Consider the following 14,769-nt stretch of genomic DNA (forward strand, 5'->3'; position numbering starts at 1 on the left):
ATCGTGGCTTAGAGGCAGCTCCTTTTCGTCCTGTCAAAAGTAGCTTTGAAATTGACGAAGAGGTGGTGTGTGTCGATCGTCTTTTCACCGGTATTTTCCAAGATTTTACACACGGTGAATATCTTTATCAGTTGTTAGTTTTTCAGGCCCAAAGACAAGGTCCAATCAGTTTGATAATGGTAGGCTTTAATACAATACGCTCGATAGAACCTTAAGGCGATGTTGAGGGGGCTTATCTAACGGTAGTTGGCGGAAATTGTGGGGTCTGCCTTTTTGTGGATTGAGCAGAGAACATTTAAATTATTTTTACTAAAATGCAGCATGCTGGAGAAGTAATCCCTCCATAATTTTAGTTTGCTTCAGGCATCTGTCACTAGGTCACCTCGGGGGTTCTACAAGAATATTTTTAGGTTTATAAATTAAACCACTTAGGGTTATGTTCATAATTACTCTATCTCGATAAGTTTTAGGTCTTGGGAGGTATTTTAAAGTGAACCAAACTAATATAATCCGTAGCAATATGTTGAGTGTGTATAAAAAATTAAGTGAACACTTTGATATACCTACCTTGTCCACTCTTTAAGGCCTTAGTAGTTACATGATAATTTATCATTTGGTTCTGTCGAAACCTAGTTTTCCTTACTTATTATATGCGAGAATATATGTGTGCTATGGTGTTTGAAACCAGAATGTTTGTTTGCAGTGTTTGAGAGTCTTCTTACCGATTGGTTATATTGTTAGTTTCACACATTTTGTTTCATTTCCAAAACGTTGCGAGGTAATAGTATGTTTTACAGCAATACCAATTTATGTTGTTCGTTATATTAAACGCTATTGAGCCGCTTATCTTTTACTGATGTCGCTGTGTTCGTAAACTTGGCAGCCTTTCTGGCGCTTGCTGTTCCTACCACCATATTTCACAGTTCCATTGGTTTGACTGCTTGGCAAAGCTCGTCAAATCAAATGAAACATAACGGTCACAACACGCCACACGAGCATAACTACAATACCACGTTAGTTTTCGTCACACATTTAGAGTACTTCGGTTATTTTTTATTATTGTAGATATACGTTGCATTCCAATATACAGATATTAAATTTTATTTAATTGCATTTAATCATCGTGAAGGCGGAAGAAATACGGAAACTTCAAAGTGCGAGTATCGGGTAAACTTGACGGGAAATTTCAGTGTGAAATGACGAATCGCATTTTCGCTTTGGACAAAATATTGAATTTGTTCAAAATAATTAATCAAATAATGATTGCTTGCGTTTTAAGAGTGGTTATGGAACTAACACTTAATATTATATTTTTCGAAAAATCCATATTTTGGAATACCTGTTCAACAAAATGTTGGATACCAAAATAAAACGTTTTCTAACTTTGAATATTGAAAAAATGTATTTCCGCAATATAGGAAAAGCTTACAAAAAAATATTCTGATATGTATAATGTGCTACGACAAAGGAAATAACCAACACGTGCTCAACAATTCCTAAGCATGTACATGCATACACATGTACAAATTAAAAACAGATTATATAGAATAATATTCCTTTAAAATATCACGTTAAATTTAAACAATGATGCGATTTTTAAATACAGAATAATGTACTAAAAATGAAATAATAAATGCAAGCCAAAATAAGCATACAGCTGTTACTTTTGTAGTTAGTGGTACAAATGTTAAATGTTATATTTAATAAAATATGGGGTTATATGTCAATCATTAGTACAAATGCACTTCATTTTAACTTTTGATTAAAACAATTTCTTTGAATGAAATAAATGACTTATAGTATTACGGATTTTAAATCGTATTACTTATCCCACTTTAAATAATAGATGGATACAATTTGACTTCAATCCCTATATAAAAATATTTTGGTTATACTATTTATTTACTTATATCAAAAGAAATTAATATATTCAAGTCCAATTAATTTACATTATTTCAATAGAACTTTTTATTATTTATATTTTTGGTAGGTTTTGACAAACTCGCATACATCGATTGGTGCCAAAACATTAAGCTTTATCAACTTAAGCGACACAGTGTCGCCTTTTACCAATTGTAGTTTGTCGGGTAAACGTTTACTTTGTTGTTGATATCGCCGCCATTGTCAGTACTACCATTTGTGATTGGGTTACTTTGTATATTTCCTTCATTTTATTTGTTCCTGTAAACTAGTGAACATCATCGAGTCTTATGACCCATAGTATTTCTTTAAATACAAGAAAGAGGGTGAATCATCCCCAGTCTTGCCACAGAAACTAGTCGTACTTAGTGTTCTAACTATTGTATATGCTTAGTATTACGAACACGACTATGCAAATGTCCATTTATGTTCGTACGAAAGTAATAAGCGAATACATTTCGCATTTCATATGAATGTCGTAAGAATGTTTCCAATATTTATAAAATTTGTATACTTTCTTAATGACTTTGCGGACAAGTTCTTTTTAGCAGCGTTCTCTATATATATAGATTACATATACATACATATGTATATCTTATTTATAAGACGTCGAAGTCTGAAGGTAGTGAAAGAACTACTTAAAGCTAGACTTCTCACACAGGTTCAGTCGAAATTTTTACATACAAATTATTTTATTTTTGACTCAATATATCGCTCCCCTGCTGGGGAACACATGCATACCCAAACCCAAATGACATATTGAGCAAATAGATAACCACATTTACATGAAAGGGTTGTGTTGGTTCCTTTGTGAATATGCATAGTAAACATTTTTGCAACGTTGCCGTTGTAGAAAAACTATTGGCACCAAATATATGTATATATTTTTGTCTACGTTGCAGTCGATTAAAGTCATACATATTGCTCCGACATAGTATTAAGTCGAGGCAACTGAATGAAAAAAATATACATACTTACATGCATGCTTACATTGAAATTAGAGCATTTTTATCCAAAAGCGAACATCCCATGATAATTACTTGACTGAGTGAGACTACTTATTGCCATTTTTAATTGACTATATAATTAACAGAATGATTGATCTTTAAGTAAATTCTCAAATCCATTCCTTTTATGGTCCATGTTAAATCAACCCACAGTTTTGGAGTGCATGTGGGTAAAGGAACTTAAGTTTGGAATTAATTTTTTCGTTCATTACTTTACCATGGGCTAAAATAATTTGATGTGAAGATTAAAAATGATCGGATTTTAGTTAATCTTAAAGGCAAAGTGCTTGCTACGTTCTATGTAGAGAAACTGCGCTGTCATACCATTCATTATTCCTAATTATCATTCTCTGTAGATAAATACTCAAACTCGGGAAATAGAATTTGAATCTATTTTAAAGAAGTTGCGCCGTAGTGGTACACCTTATATAGACTTGCGGCGACTTATGTAAAGAAAACCAATAAGTTCTGAAATCAATGAACACGGAATAAGTGAATACAAATCAAATGTGGTTATGCAAATAATAAAAGTAACTAAATTTTGTATGGTTTGCTGTTTGAAGTCGATTTATTTCGCTATTTTTCTTCTGCCACTAATCAGTGCAGAAACCCTAACGAACGGAACCAGTGCCACGAGCGTCTATCGACCATGGAAAACAATATCATCAAGAGTTCCAATATTAGTCATCGTAAGAAATATAAGCCACCAATATATCACTTCAGCTGTAGAAACAGGTACATTTGCTACCATGTACAATGTATATTTCTTTCTCTACGTCCATCAACATCTTCGTCGAAGTTTTCATAACATCCTCAGAAATGTGGAAAATTACAACAAAACTCATGATACAACTAATTATATTCCATGCCTCAACAATAGCAAAAACTTAAAAGAAAACGAAGACAGTAAAAAGTATGAATATAACAATGGGAAAATCAATGATTTTAGTAGGAGGGTGAAACAATATTGGAATCGAAAAGAACTAACATTAAAAAGTAGACGAGATATTGCTGGAGTTGAATGCCAAATTTACTGCGATGATATATTCGAATTAGCATTGTATATGATAACTGCCATTTTTATAGAGTTTATTCCGATTACTATTCGCTATGCTTGCAAGAAAACTGCACTTTGCTGGCGAAGGCTGTTCTGCTGTTTCTATCATCGAAACTACACGAAAACGCCTTATTTACGCCAGTATTTACATCAGAGGCATCGTGCTGTCATTAACTGTGTTTGTGATGTTTTGAAATTGAGCACAATAAAATTTAAAAGAAGATCGGATCAACAACAAAAACATGTATTCATACTTCATCAGAAGCACTTAACCATTTTTGCAGTGATAACTGGGGAAATATTTGCACTTTTTATTCACGGAGTAACCACTCAGTCACCCGAGATTAGCGTGCCAGCTCTTGCTGACAGTTTGTATATCTCAGGAGAAAAACTTATAATTTTTCATGCAGTGCCAACAATGATGGCAACTACAGCTATTATTGCACAGAACTGTAGAAAGTTCTGCCACCATTATTTGCTAAAAGCTGTTATAATAAACCCTATTACATTTTCATTTTATGCACAAATTATAGCAGATCATAGGCATTGTATTATAATGCCTAAGGAAATTCGACTGCTTCCGAAACAGATAACTTATCTGATATGGGAAATTCAACAACTAAGAGAGCTTGATATTTCTTGCCATTATAAGTATTTCGTTTGTGGCGGAAAGATAATAGAAAATAAATTTGTATATGCCGCTAACGAGAACAAGGACCATACACTGCGTCACAATCTGAGAAGTTTTGCAATACTTCTACTATTGATTGACGACTATGACACTGTCTATGAAAATTATGACAATAATTTTGCAAAATCTCAAAACAATTGTTACTTGAAACTCTTTGAAGAGCAGTTATTGAAAATATCTAAAGATTGGGGAATATTATCTACACAGATGAATAATTTTATTATCGGTTTTCAGAAAAAAGTGAAGTATGGTCGTGATATTTCCGTCATACACACAAATTCAATATTTAAAGAACTACAATCAGGTGCAAAGCGTAAATCTAAGCCTAATTTTGGTAAACATATTAAGCCAATGAAACTAACAAAAGGATCACCATATTGGAATGTGCCATTTCGCTCGGCAGCAACATTCACATGTCAGCGCATACAAGATAAAAGTACCGATTGGAAAAAATGCTTACAGGCTATAATTAAATTCGACCTTTGCTGTTGTTGTTGGTGTTTCTATTGTTATCGTCGCAATAGTATCTCTGAAAGAGTTTCGAGTGGTTTTTGTAACAAATGGTATAGGTGCTATCCCTGGTATCGGAGGCAATATGCTCATAAGTCTCCGCACTGCATATATTGCTACTATTATTTACTTTGTTATTATTCTTTAAATCAATATTGTTGTTACTCAAAAATTTCTATAAAATCCGTAATGTATCCATGCAACTGCTCAAGTAATAAATCAAATCGTGACTTCCGTAAGTACTGCCCTAACATCCAGCGAAATGAAAAGAAAATTAAGGAGCAGAGAGTTTTGCAACAATTGAAGTGCTTTCGGAATGTTTTTCGACCACAATATCCGACAAATGCGAACTGTATAAGTAGCACACTTTCTGCATTGTATTTCTGTCATAGAATTTATTGGTTTCAAAATACGCAGAACTGTTGTTCACACATCACCAAGCCTAACACATTGGTTAACACAATGAATTCGGTAAAAGTTACTTGTGCCGTGACAATATCAAACAAAAAGATTGATTTTATCAATTCCATCCGATCTACCGCTATATATTTAGGCAAATGTGTGTACAATGAACTAATTAAGTTAGAAGATTACATACGTAGACACATAGTTATAGTGCTTCAGATTAAAATATCAATACCCCGATCGACTGCCCTCGTAATTAAGGTAACAAGAGATCAACAACAACAACAAATGGTCAACATTGCACACGATCAGCAATTAAAAATGAATTATTTATGCAAAATTTTTTGCAATAATTGGAAGAGGCACCGACGGAGGAAACGGCGACGTCGTCGTCGACGCATGAATAAACAAGAGCAGCAGCAACATCAATCCGTCCGACTACAGCAGCAACACATAAACAATGAAAAAAAAACGTTATTAAGTGGCATCAACAATTCTCGTTTGCATATATTGGATTTTAATGCGTGCAAAGCTATTGCCACAAATGTCCCTGTGCACATGATATTATCAAAAGCACCAACTGTAACAATGTTGGCCGCAATGCGTTTTACAAATACCAAAATTGCCTTGACCGATGGAAACCGAAAGGATGTAATAAGTCCGTCTCAAACACCTGCTCTGATTTCTTCGCCATCATTAACAACGACAGCTAGTACAAGATTAAACCGAAGCCGCAGCAGGCCGAATCTTGTTTGGCTTTTTATTGGACTGGTCTGGTTTGAAGGTCCAAAATATGTCAATTGTGGTATACAGAGTAGTAGTCAATCTTCACAATCTAATCCTCAGTCTCAATCGCAACCACAGACAGCAACACATGCAGCAGAAACAACACTTGAACCGCTCCCAACGTCGGTCCTACTTTCCCCACGACAACAACATAAAATTCCACCACCACGGATAACGTCGAACTTACTTTTATTGACACCCAACTATAAAAAAATATTCAAAGGATCGAAGTCATTTATACAGAAGGGATCAATTGCCGCAATTGCCGACACCGCTAAGTATAAAATGAAGCCAGGGGCAAAGAGCAGTCTTAATGGCAAAGTAATGCATATTGGCAATTGTTTGTCTCCGCGAAGACGCGCTTCCATAATGGCCACAAAAACAAAACGCAAGCTTACACGATCCTACGACAACGATTCCATAATGATAACCGATCGCAAACGATTCAATAGGCTCGAACCAGGGGCGAATGTGGAGGCAAATTTCTTGGATGAAGAAGGTGAGTTATATTAAGTGGAATTATATGGTGTTAGAATTATCCCTTACCTGGATAAGGGATAAAATATTTATAACATTAGAATGAGTAAACAAATTTTTAATGAGTAAACAAATTTTTTTGCCATAATACTCATGAAGCAATTTTTTAATTCAAATTAAGTAATGCTTGCATAATTTATACTTTTGCAACATTTTTTTTTTTTTGTTTTTTATTGAAACGTAACAAGATATAGATTTATATTTCATTCGAATTGCAACTAGTGACAAGTGTACTAACAAGCAATATTTTTCATAACTTATAAGGTAAAACAACAAAAGCTCTATTAAGAAGCTTTTTCAAAACTAAACTTTGTATTAAAAGCTAAATATTATAATATTTGCTATTTGCTTAGAAGGTCATGGAACGTGGTTCTTTTCAATCTGCGCCTGCTATTTCTGGCCTCACCTAGCTGTCGGGCTTCAGCGTTTACGTGGTTTTGCAGCCTTGTGGCATGTTTCAATGCCGTTTCGCGAATGACTTCCCGAACCGTTTTTATGTGAAGATCACGATGTAGATCTGAGTTCCGTACGTACCACGGGGCATTTACAATTTTTCGAAGAACTTTATTTTGGAATCTTTGCATCATTTCGATTACTTCATTCTAAACATATAAGGGGACATACGTATCCGTTTTGTTAGTGAAGTTTATATGTATAGACTTCAACTCGTTGAGAGTAATATACCATTTTTGTGTCCATTCTACAATTAGGTTGATTGAAGACTGCATTCTGTTCGACGACTCTATTACATTTTTACCGGTAGTAATTATGCAGGTATCATCTGCAAATGTGGCGATTGTGCTGTTTGGCGGCGCAGGCATATCACTAGTAAACAAAATGTATAAGAGTGGTCCCAGGACGTTTCCTTGGGGTACACCTGTTTTTATTGCAACATGTTCCTATAGAGTATACTAGTTTTGTTCACTTTTGGGATCAGTAGGATAATCTGGTCTGTTTTTTGGCATTTTTTTCATAGACATTTTTATTCTAAAATAGAACTTTTTTTACATATCATGAGGTATATCGTGGAGTGTATAAGCAATTTTTTTCGGAATTTTTTGATAACATCTGTCGGAGAAATGGCTGGGTGAATAAGATGGCGAACACGATTTCTCATGTTTGGATCATCTGAAACACAAAAACCCGATTTATTCTGAATGGTTATCGCCCCTACTAGAATCATGAAAAAATGTTGATAAATAAAAAATTAATTAAGGTTTTTTTTTAAGTTGTCCCCACGTCTTTTTACATAAATTTTGTCATAACATTGTCAATAAATTATAAAAAGTTATGAACCTAGTAGGGACGATAGCCAGGCGTTTTATAAACATTACAAAAAAAATTAAGCAAAAGTTGAGTAGTTCGACCGGAATCATGTCCGCCAGTTTAGAAAGGTGTGTTTTGAGAAATACGCGTTTAAAGTTTGAGGTATGGATCAAACATACTATAAAGCCCAGCAAATAAATATGTAAATATATAACATATTAAACTACATTAATTAAATATTTATGTAATAATGCATGCATGACTTTATTATGTATATATTTCCAAAGATGTTAAGGAATTCGTCATGAAATAGTTCAATATGTACGTGCATGCTTGTATGCTTTATAAAATATATAGAAAATATACATACATATGTATGTATATAAATTATAAGCAGAGTCGTTTGCGCATTGTAAATATGCGAATCTGTAAGCGTACATTCCTTAACATCGGAAATAGCATAACTTTTCTCATTTAACACTGAAAATTCTCAATTCTGCTATTTTCGTGTCCCCTGATGTTAAATGTTGTGAAACGCGCTAAAAATTTTTATGTGGTGTGGTGAAACACGCCCATCCAAAACAGGAAATATCCCAAAAGTGAAACATCCCTAATCGTGAACCTTCTCTATTATTTTACGTTCTCTGCTACATATAGACTACGTACAGACTACTACATGTAGACTGCGTGATCGTAACCACGGCCTGTATCACCACGGCGACAATCATATCTATACGGGTATATGCCATTAATATCGTTCCTCCAAGAAGAATTTCAGTTGGAAATAAACAACAATCCGAGAGAATGTACTACAAGATATGGAACAACAATAGATGCTGTATTTATAAGATATCTTGATAATGTGATGTCTAATACTTTTGTAACATACTTCAGTTATCATAGACCAATTGTCACAGTAATACCGTCAGAGGCTACTTCGAATGTAACTATTACGGAAGTCACTGATGAAAATAATTGAGTTGACGTGATTTTAAACAAATATTTAGATAAAATTTTGTATATAAAGAAAATAAATGTTTATTGAATAAACTATCTGTCATCATTTTCTGGAAAAAATTCATTATATTGTATTCTTTCATTAAGTACCATATTTAGTTCCTGTCATAATCTGTACTTTTTAACCTATTACTTGTATAAAATAATTTCGATGTTTCACATCTGCCAGCTGTCTACTGACAGCTCACTTTTTTTATTATTGTTTTTTTTTTTTTGAGTGTACATACGCAACGGGACTTATTTTGACTGAGACGAATATGGTACCCCTACCCTTAGCCTCCATTTACCTAATATAAAGACTTTCTAACTTTATACCCCATATATCGATCAATAGATGAGTTATCTCAATGAAAATGAGAAAACGTGAATAACTATCTTTATGCATAAAATAGATGGTTTTGCTCCATTTAGATTGGTGATGGTTGGTGAGACGCCCTAACGAAACTGAGAAAGCATTTTATTAGTATGTGATATATGTTAATAGTATATGGTAATGTAAAAATAGATAAAATCGGCTTAATTTTATCCCCACCTCCTATATACCACATTTGTTCATTTTTGTTTTTCTAACAAGTTTTATGTCAAATATGTCATTCAGTATGTGAGTTATAAATTTATAAACTTGCTTGAATATATAGTATGTATATTTAGGAAGTATTCAAATTAATGCAATCAACCCGACCTGACTCTAAACCGTTCAGGTTTATCAAAATATACTTTAATGTAATTAAATGAACAAAGTTTTCTTAAAAACTATGTGATTTAGCGCTGAGTTTTGGGGTATACCTTGGTCTAATGCTCATATTCCTGCAAGTTGCACCCGATCTTCCTAACTTGTTATATTGTACAAATCAATTATTTTTACTTATTCACAGCACATAGTGCACATAGCGATCACGCTCGTCTGGAGTCAATTAAGAGACAGATATTGACTAAACTTGGTTTAAAACAGAAACCCAACGTATCTCACCCTCTTCCAAAGCAATTTATATGGGACACCATATATCGTGCAGACGGTATACGCAGCGTTGTCAGTGATTTCGATTTCAGTGAAAATGGATCACATCGGATGGAATTAATGTCGGAAGTAAATAGCACAAAAGAAACACGAAGATCGAATTCTGCAAAAGCAAATGATATAACAAATCTTTTACTTAACAGCCGAGGCTTCCAGAATGGTGAATTCGCTAATACGATTGGTAAGAAAAAGCTGTTCAAAAATATCTAAATAGAAAAAAATATACATCAAGATAAAATTGAGAAAAATTGGGCAAAAATCAAATATTTATAATATATAATATATTATAGAGTGATTATTATAATACACTTATGTATCATGTAATTAGAACTTTCCTTACAATTTCTTCTAGCCAGCGGCAAAAAAATAAATAGAATTTCTCTTAATCTAGGTTTAGATGCCGAAAAAGTTTTCAATGTAAGTTATAAAGATTATTTGCATCATGCCCGGTTTGACGAGTCTAAGATATTAAACGATAGCAAAATAACGAATAATTTCACATATCTTATGCATATTAGTAAACCAAAGCCCAATAAAAACTTCCTAGGGGTTGATGAACCGGGATATAGTGATATAATTTACAATGATAAAGATGATTTACTCGAAACAGAGACCGACGAATTAAATTACAAAGTGAACCATGGTATTCATAATGTTGATGAAGCTTATTCGTATGCTGAAAACAGAGATGGGTATAGTTTACAGCATCGGAAATATCCTTTGTCAGCAGATCAAAATAAATACGAACGTGACGATTTTCAAGGCGACACACAAGAGCTCATCATATTTGCGGAGAAAGGTAAGAATAAAAAATTAGAACACAAGGTCTCATAAATAATTTTATGTTAGAAATAGGATAAATAAATAAATTTATTGTAGCGTTATTTAATGAAATATAGCAAGAATACATCCAAATCCGTTCGCATATGTTGAGGTGTTGTTGTAGAGTTGTACATAGAAATATTTACATACATGTGTATTTAGGAATAATGGTAACTGACGGCAATTAAGTAGTCCTTTGTATGCATACCCATAAATACAGTGTAAATATGCAAAAATGCAAATGCAGACGAGCTTATTCGTACTATTCCACCATGTGATTATCTTAACTTGTCTTAAATGTAAGCACTTTATATCTCAACTGTGTTTTATAGAGTATTCCAAAGCTAAGAGCTCTTCAATGCTCTTACATAAGTATACCCACAAGTTATATGTATTGTAGCATGTCTGGATATCTACATATGTATGTAAGAATTGTTTACTCGTCCGTCTGATAGCTGTCTGCTGGTGTCATACTTGGTTACATGAATACCTGCCTGCATTGAGCACGTAGCTAAGCTGTATGCCTATACGTCGTCTAGCTTATTTTCCGTTGTTAAGGTGTGGCAAAGAGTCTCTTAATCACATATACGAGTATGCCCATCAATGGTGTTTAATATGGTGCTAATGTGTGTGCAGGCTAAAGACGAAGTAAAATTTTAGTCTATGTCGAAGATGCCAGACAATTTGTTGACGAAAGTTATATACCTGAACGCGCAATGCTTCTCTACCCTATGTGTCTAATTATATGTATTACATTTACCTATTTTTGCATTTTTTGTCTTAATTCAACCGTTTGTACAAGTCAATGAGCTGAATTAGTTGGGAAATACAAAAGTATATGCATTTAATTGTGGAATATTTCCTAACATTCGATGGTTATTTAATAATTAATATTTAATAACTGCCAAATCCATATTTACCAGACATATGATTATAACAACATTAAACAGCACCCAGCCATGTTATTAGTTTATCAAAAGTTTTAGGGTGTGCTTATATAATATGTTATCGTTCTTCTATATAGTGCGTAAAATTATATTGTCTTCAACTCTTTTACCGCGTGAGCTTACGGGTGTCTGCAGAGTGGACGTTGAAAGCCGAGCCAAGCTGACGAATGCGAGCTTTAAAACTATGCGCTCACATTTTTATATAAAGTCACACAGGTAGCACATGGTGGAAGCTGATCAATACGAGAAAACATTTTTGAAGCGTTTTCAGCGCCGACTCACGTGTTGTTTAGTTCAGGGATTACAATGAATGTGGTAGAAAAATATTAAGAAATTAATATTTTCAAGGGAATACTACAACAGGAATTTCCTAATCTATCGCCCAGTATTAAATATGGGTATTAATTTTTATATTTTAAATAAAATGTTACTCGAATTAAAACATTTGAGGTTAAAAGAAACTGTTACGAACATGATCAGAAACCGTGCCACCCCCACGAGTGGCGGTCCATTCGCGCTGAATCTCGCATTCACTCTGCGGTACCTAAAAACGGTCAGCGCTGACAGAAATAAGCTTTACGCTCTGCTCTGTTTTGAGCGTTCAATCTGCAAGCACCCAAACAGCAGATTAGGCAAACATTAGTGCAAGGGTTATATCCTTATCGGATTTATTGTATGTTTAAAACAAATAAGAAAGGCTTCGGTTAGGGTGTAACATTTTTTACTGTTGTAATTCTCAAAGACAAAAGTAAGAAGTAAGGAAGTTCTTAATAAAACTTATACTTAATAAAAACAAATTTAACATAAGATTTTATACTCTCTTCATTTGTAGGGATCGAATATGGGGAAGTACGCAAAGACTTGAGTTTGATCGGTCAGTTTGTTTGATAGATGTACGATACAGTCAGATCTAAGTAATTTCTTCGAAGATTATAGCGATCTTTTAGATAACTATTTATGTTAAATTTCGCGAAGATACTTTTTTCAACTAAAAAGTTTTTCATGCAACATGTTGAGTTTGAACGGTCAGTTTGTATGGCAGATATATGCTATATTGTATAGTATACATCATATATAAGTAAAAAATTTATTCATTTTATTCTTACATGAATTTTGAACATAACTGATTTAAAATGTAAATTTTTTATTTTAGAATTGTACTGACTTTTAACATAAAAGGAGTAAAAAGTATCATATGTTCGTCCTCTAGTTCTAAGCTACCTCCTCACCAATTTTCTCCCAAACTGGTTCAGCTATTTATGAGTTAGAAATTGTGTAACAATGTAATGGTTGCATGAAAAGGTCTCCATTAGGACCTTCTCCAGGAATAAACATATAACTTTGCAAATTTTCATATCTTTCCGTGCGGGTACATAACGAAATTACGTTTCATTTTTATACTCTTGCAACCAGTTGCTACAGAGTATTATACTCGTAGTTTTGTTAACCCATCGGTTGAATGTATCACCTAAAACTAAGCGAGATAGATATAAGGTTATATATGTATATAAAAATTATCAGGATGACTGTCTGTCTGTCTGTCTGTCCGTCCGTCAGCTGTAACTTGACTAAAAATTTCATAGATTCGAGTTCGTGGGTGGGCGTAATCGGACCACTGCCACGCCCACAATTTGCCACATAAAGTGCAATAACTAAGCATTAAATTAAAATATTAAAGCTGTAATTTGGTACAGAGCATCGCAGTAACAAGAGGCATCTGAGGGTAAAAATTTTTGAAAAAGTGGGTGTTCTTTACAAGTTTAATGTACATATCTCCTAAACCACTTAAGCTATAACAACTTCATTTGATAAGTACAAATCTTAGAAGAACTTCTACCGACAGTGTGAGAATGGAGAAAATCTGAGCATAACCTCTTTCACTCCCATATAACGGTACTGTTACAAATTACTAAAAGCGCGATCAATCAATTACTAAATGCGCTTGGAACATTAAATTTTAACCACCACCGAAATGGTATAAGAGAACTTTATGGGAGCTGATGTGGAAATTGGACGATGGGTGTGGTACCGCCCACTATTTGGTGAAATCCCATATCTCGGGACTCGGGACAATTTCGACAAAATTTGGTACGTGGGATTCCTTTTATATTCATATGTCACATTGTAAAAATGGACAACAACCACGCCTACTTCCCATTTAGCACAATTTTAAATTCCACTTGATTCGTTCAGTGTCCAATACACAAATCAAGAAGAAATTAATATAACGGGGTTCTTATGATCAAAAATAGTTTACATCAAATTAAAAGTGTTCGAGCCCCTAGGTACCGAATATTTAGATAAATGTCGGTCAATGTGTGATACATATGTATATTAGGGTGGTCCTTATTTTCCAAAGTATTTCGATTCTCGATCGCACCCCCTAGAAATATGAGAATAGCTAAAAAACTAGTATATACAAAGTTTTAGGTCAATCAAAAAAGATTTAGAGGTTGCGCAAGGAGCTTGAAATCCTGAAAAATTACGAATTTTTACATTTTCTTAAATTTAGTCTACCCTACTTCATTTGTTATGTGCGAAAGGTAATTTAACTTGTAATAATAAAAATTATAATATTATTTCTTATGATCTAATTAAAGATGATTTATTATGTGAATCAAATTGTTTTTTATAATCAGTTACAACTTGTAAAAAATGTTGTTTTTCTTGTTCGTCGTTTGTTAGTATTCTGTTATACTCTTCCATAAGTTTTACTCCACGTTCTGCTGTGTCGTTAACCACTTTTATATTTATAACAATATCCTTAGCTTTTTGATAGGTTTCTG

At 33.6% G+C, this 14,769-nt stretch overlaps 1 protein-coding gene across 15 annotated transcripts in view; it reads left to right on the forward strand.

Moving 5' to 3' along the window:
- The first annotated feature begins 525 nt into the window (after nt 1-525).
- The window catches only part of LOC105225728 (inhibin beta chain), a 39,476-nt gene continuing 25,232 nt past the window's right edge, over nt 526-14,769 (forward strand). For 6 of the 15 annotated variants that reach the window (XR_007423116.1, XR_007423117.1, XR_007423113.1 and 3 more), the window contains exons 1-3: nt 3,543-6,875; nt 10,072-10,395; nt 10,567-11,013. Coding sequence is in view for 9 of the 15 variants with exons in the window: in XM_029550793.2 (XP_029406653.2) it covers nt 3,677-6,875; nt 10,072-10,395; nt 10,567-11,013 (3,970 nt within the window). In the remaining 6 variants the exon portion in view is untranslated. Of the gene's footprint in view, nt 1,168-3,384; nt 6,876-10,071; nt 10,396-10,566; nt 11,014-14,769 lie in introns of those variants that run through there. The other 9 variants (XM_049459546.1, XM_029550813.2, XM_029550817.2 and 6 more) reach the window with 9 other exon arrangements.

The sequence above is a fragment of the Bactrocera dorsalis genome, chromosome 6 (assembly GCF_023373825.1).
Source record: "Bactrocera dorsalis isolate Fly_Bdor chromosome 6, ASM2337382v1, whole genome shotgun sequence".
Classification (NCBI taxonomy): domain Eukaryota; kingdom Metazoa; phylum Arthropoda; class Insecta; order Diptera; family Tephritidae; genus Bactrocera; species Bactrocera dorsalis.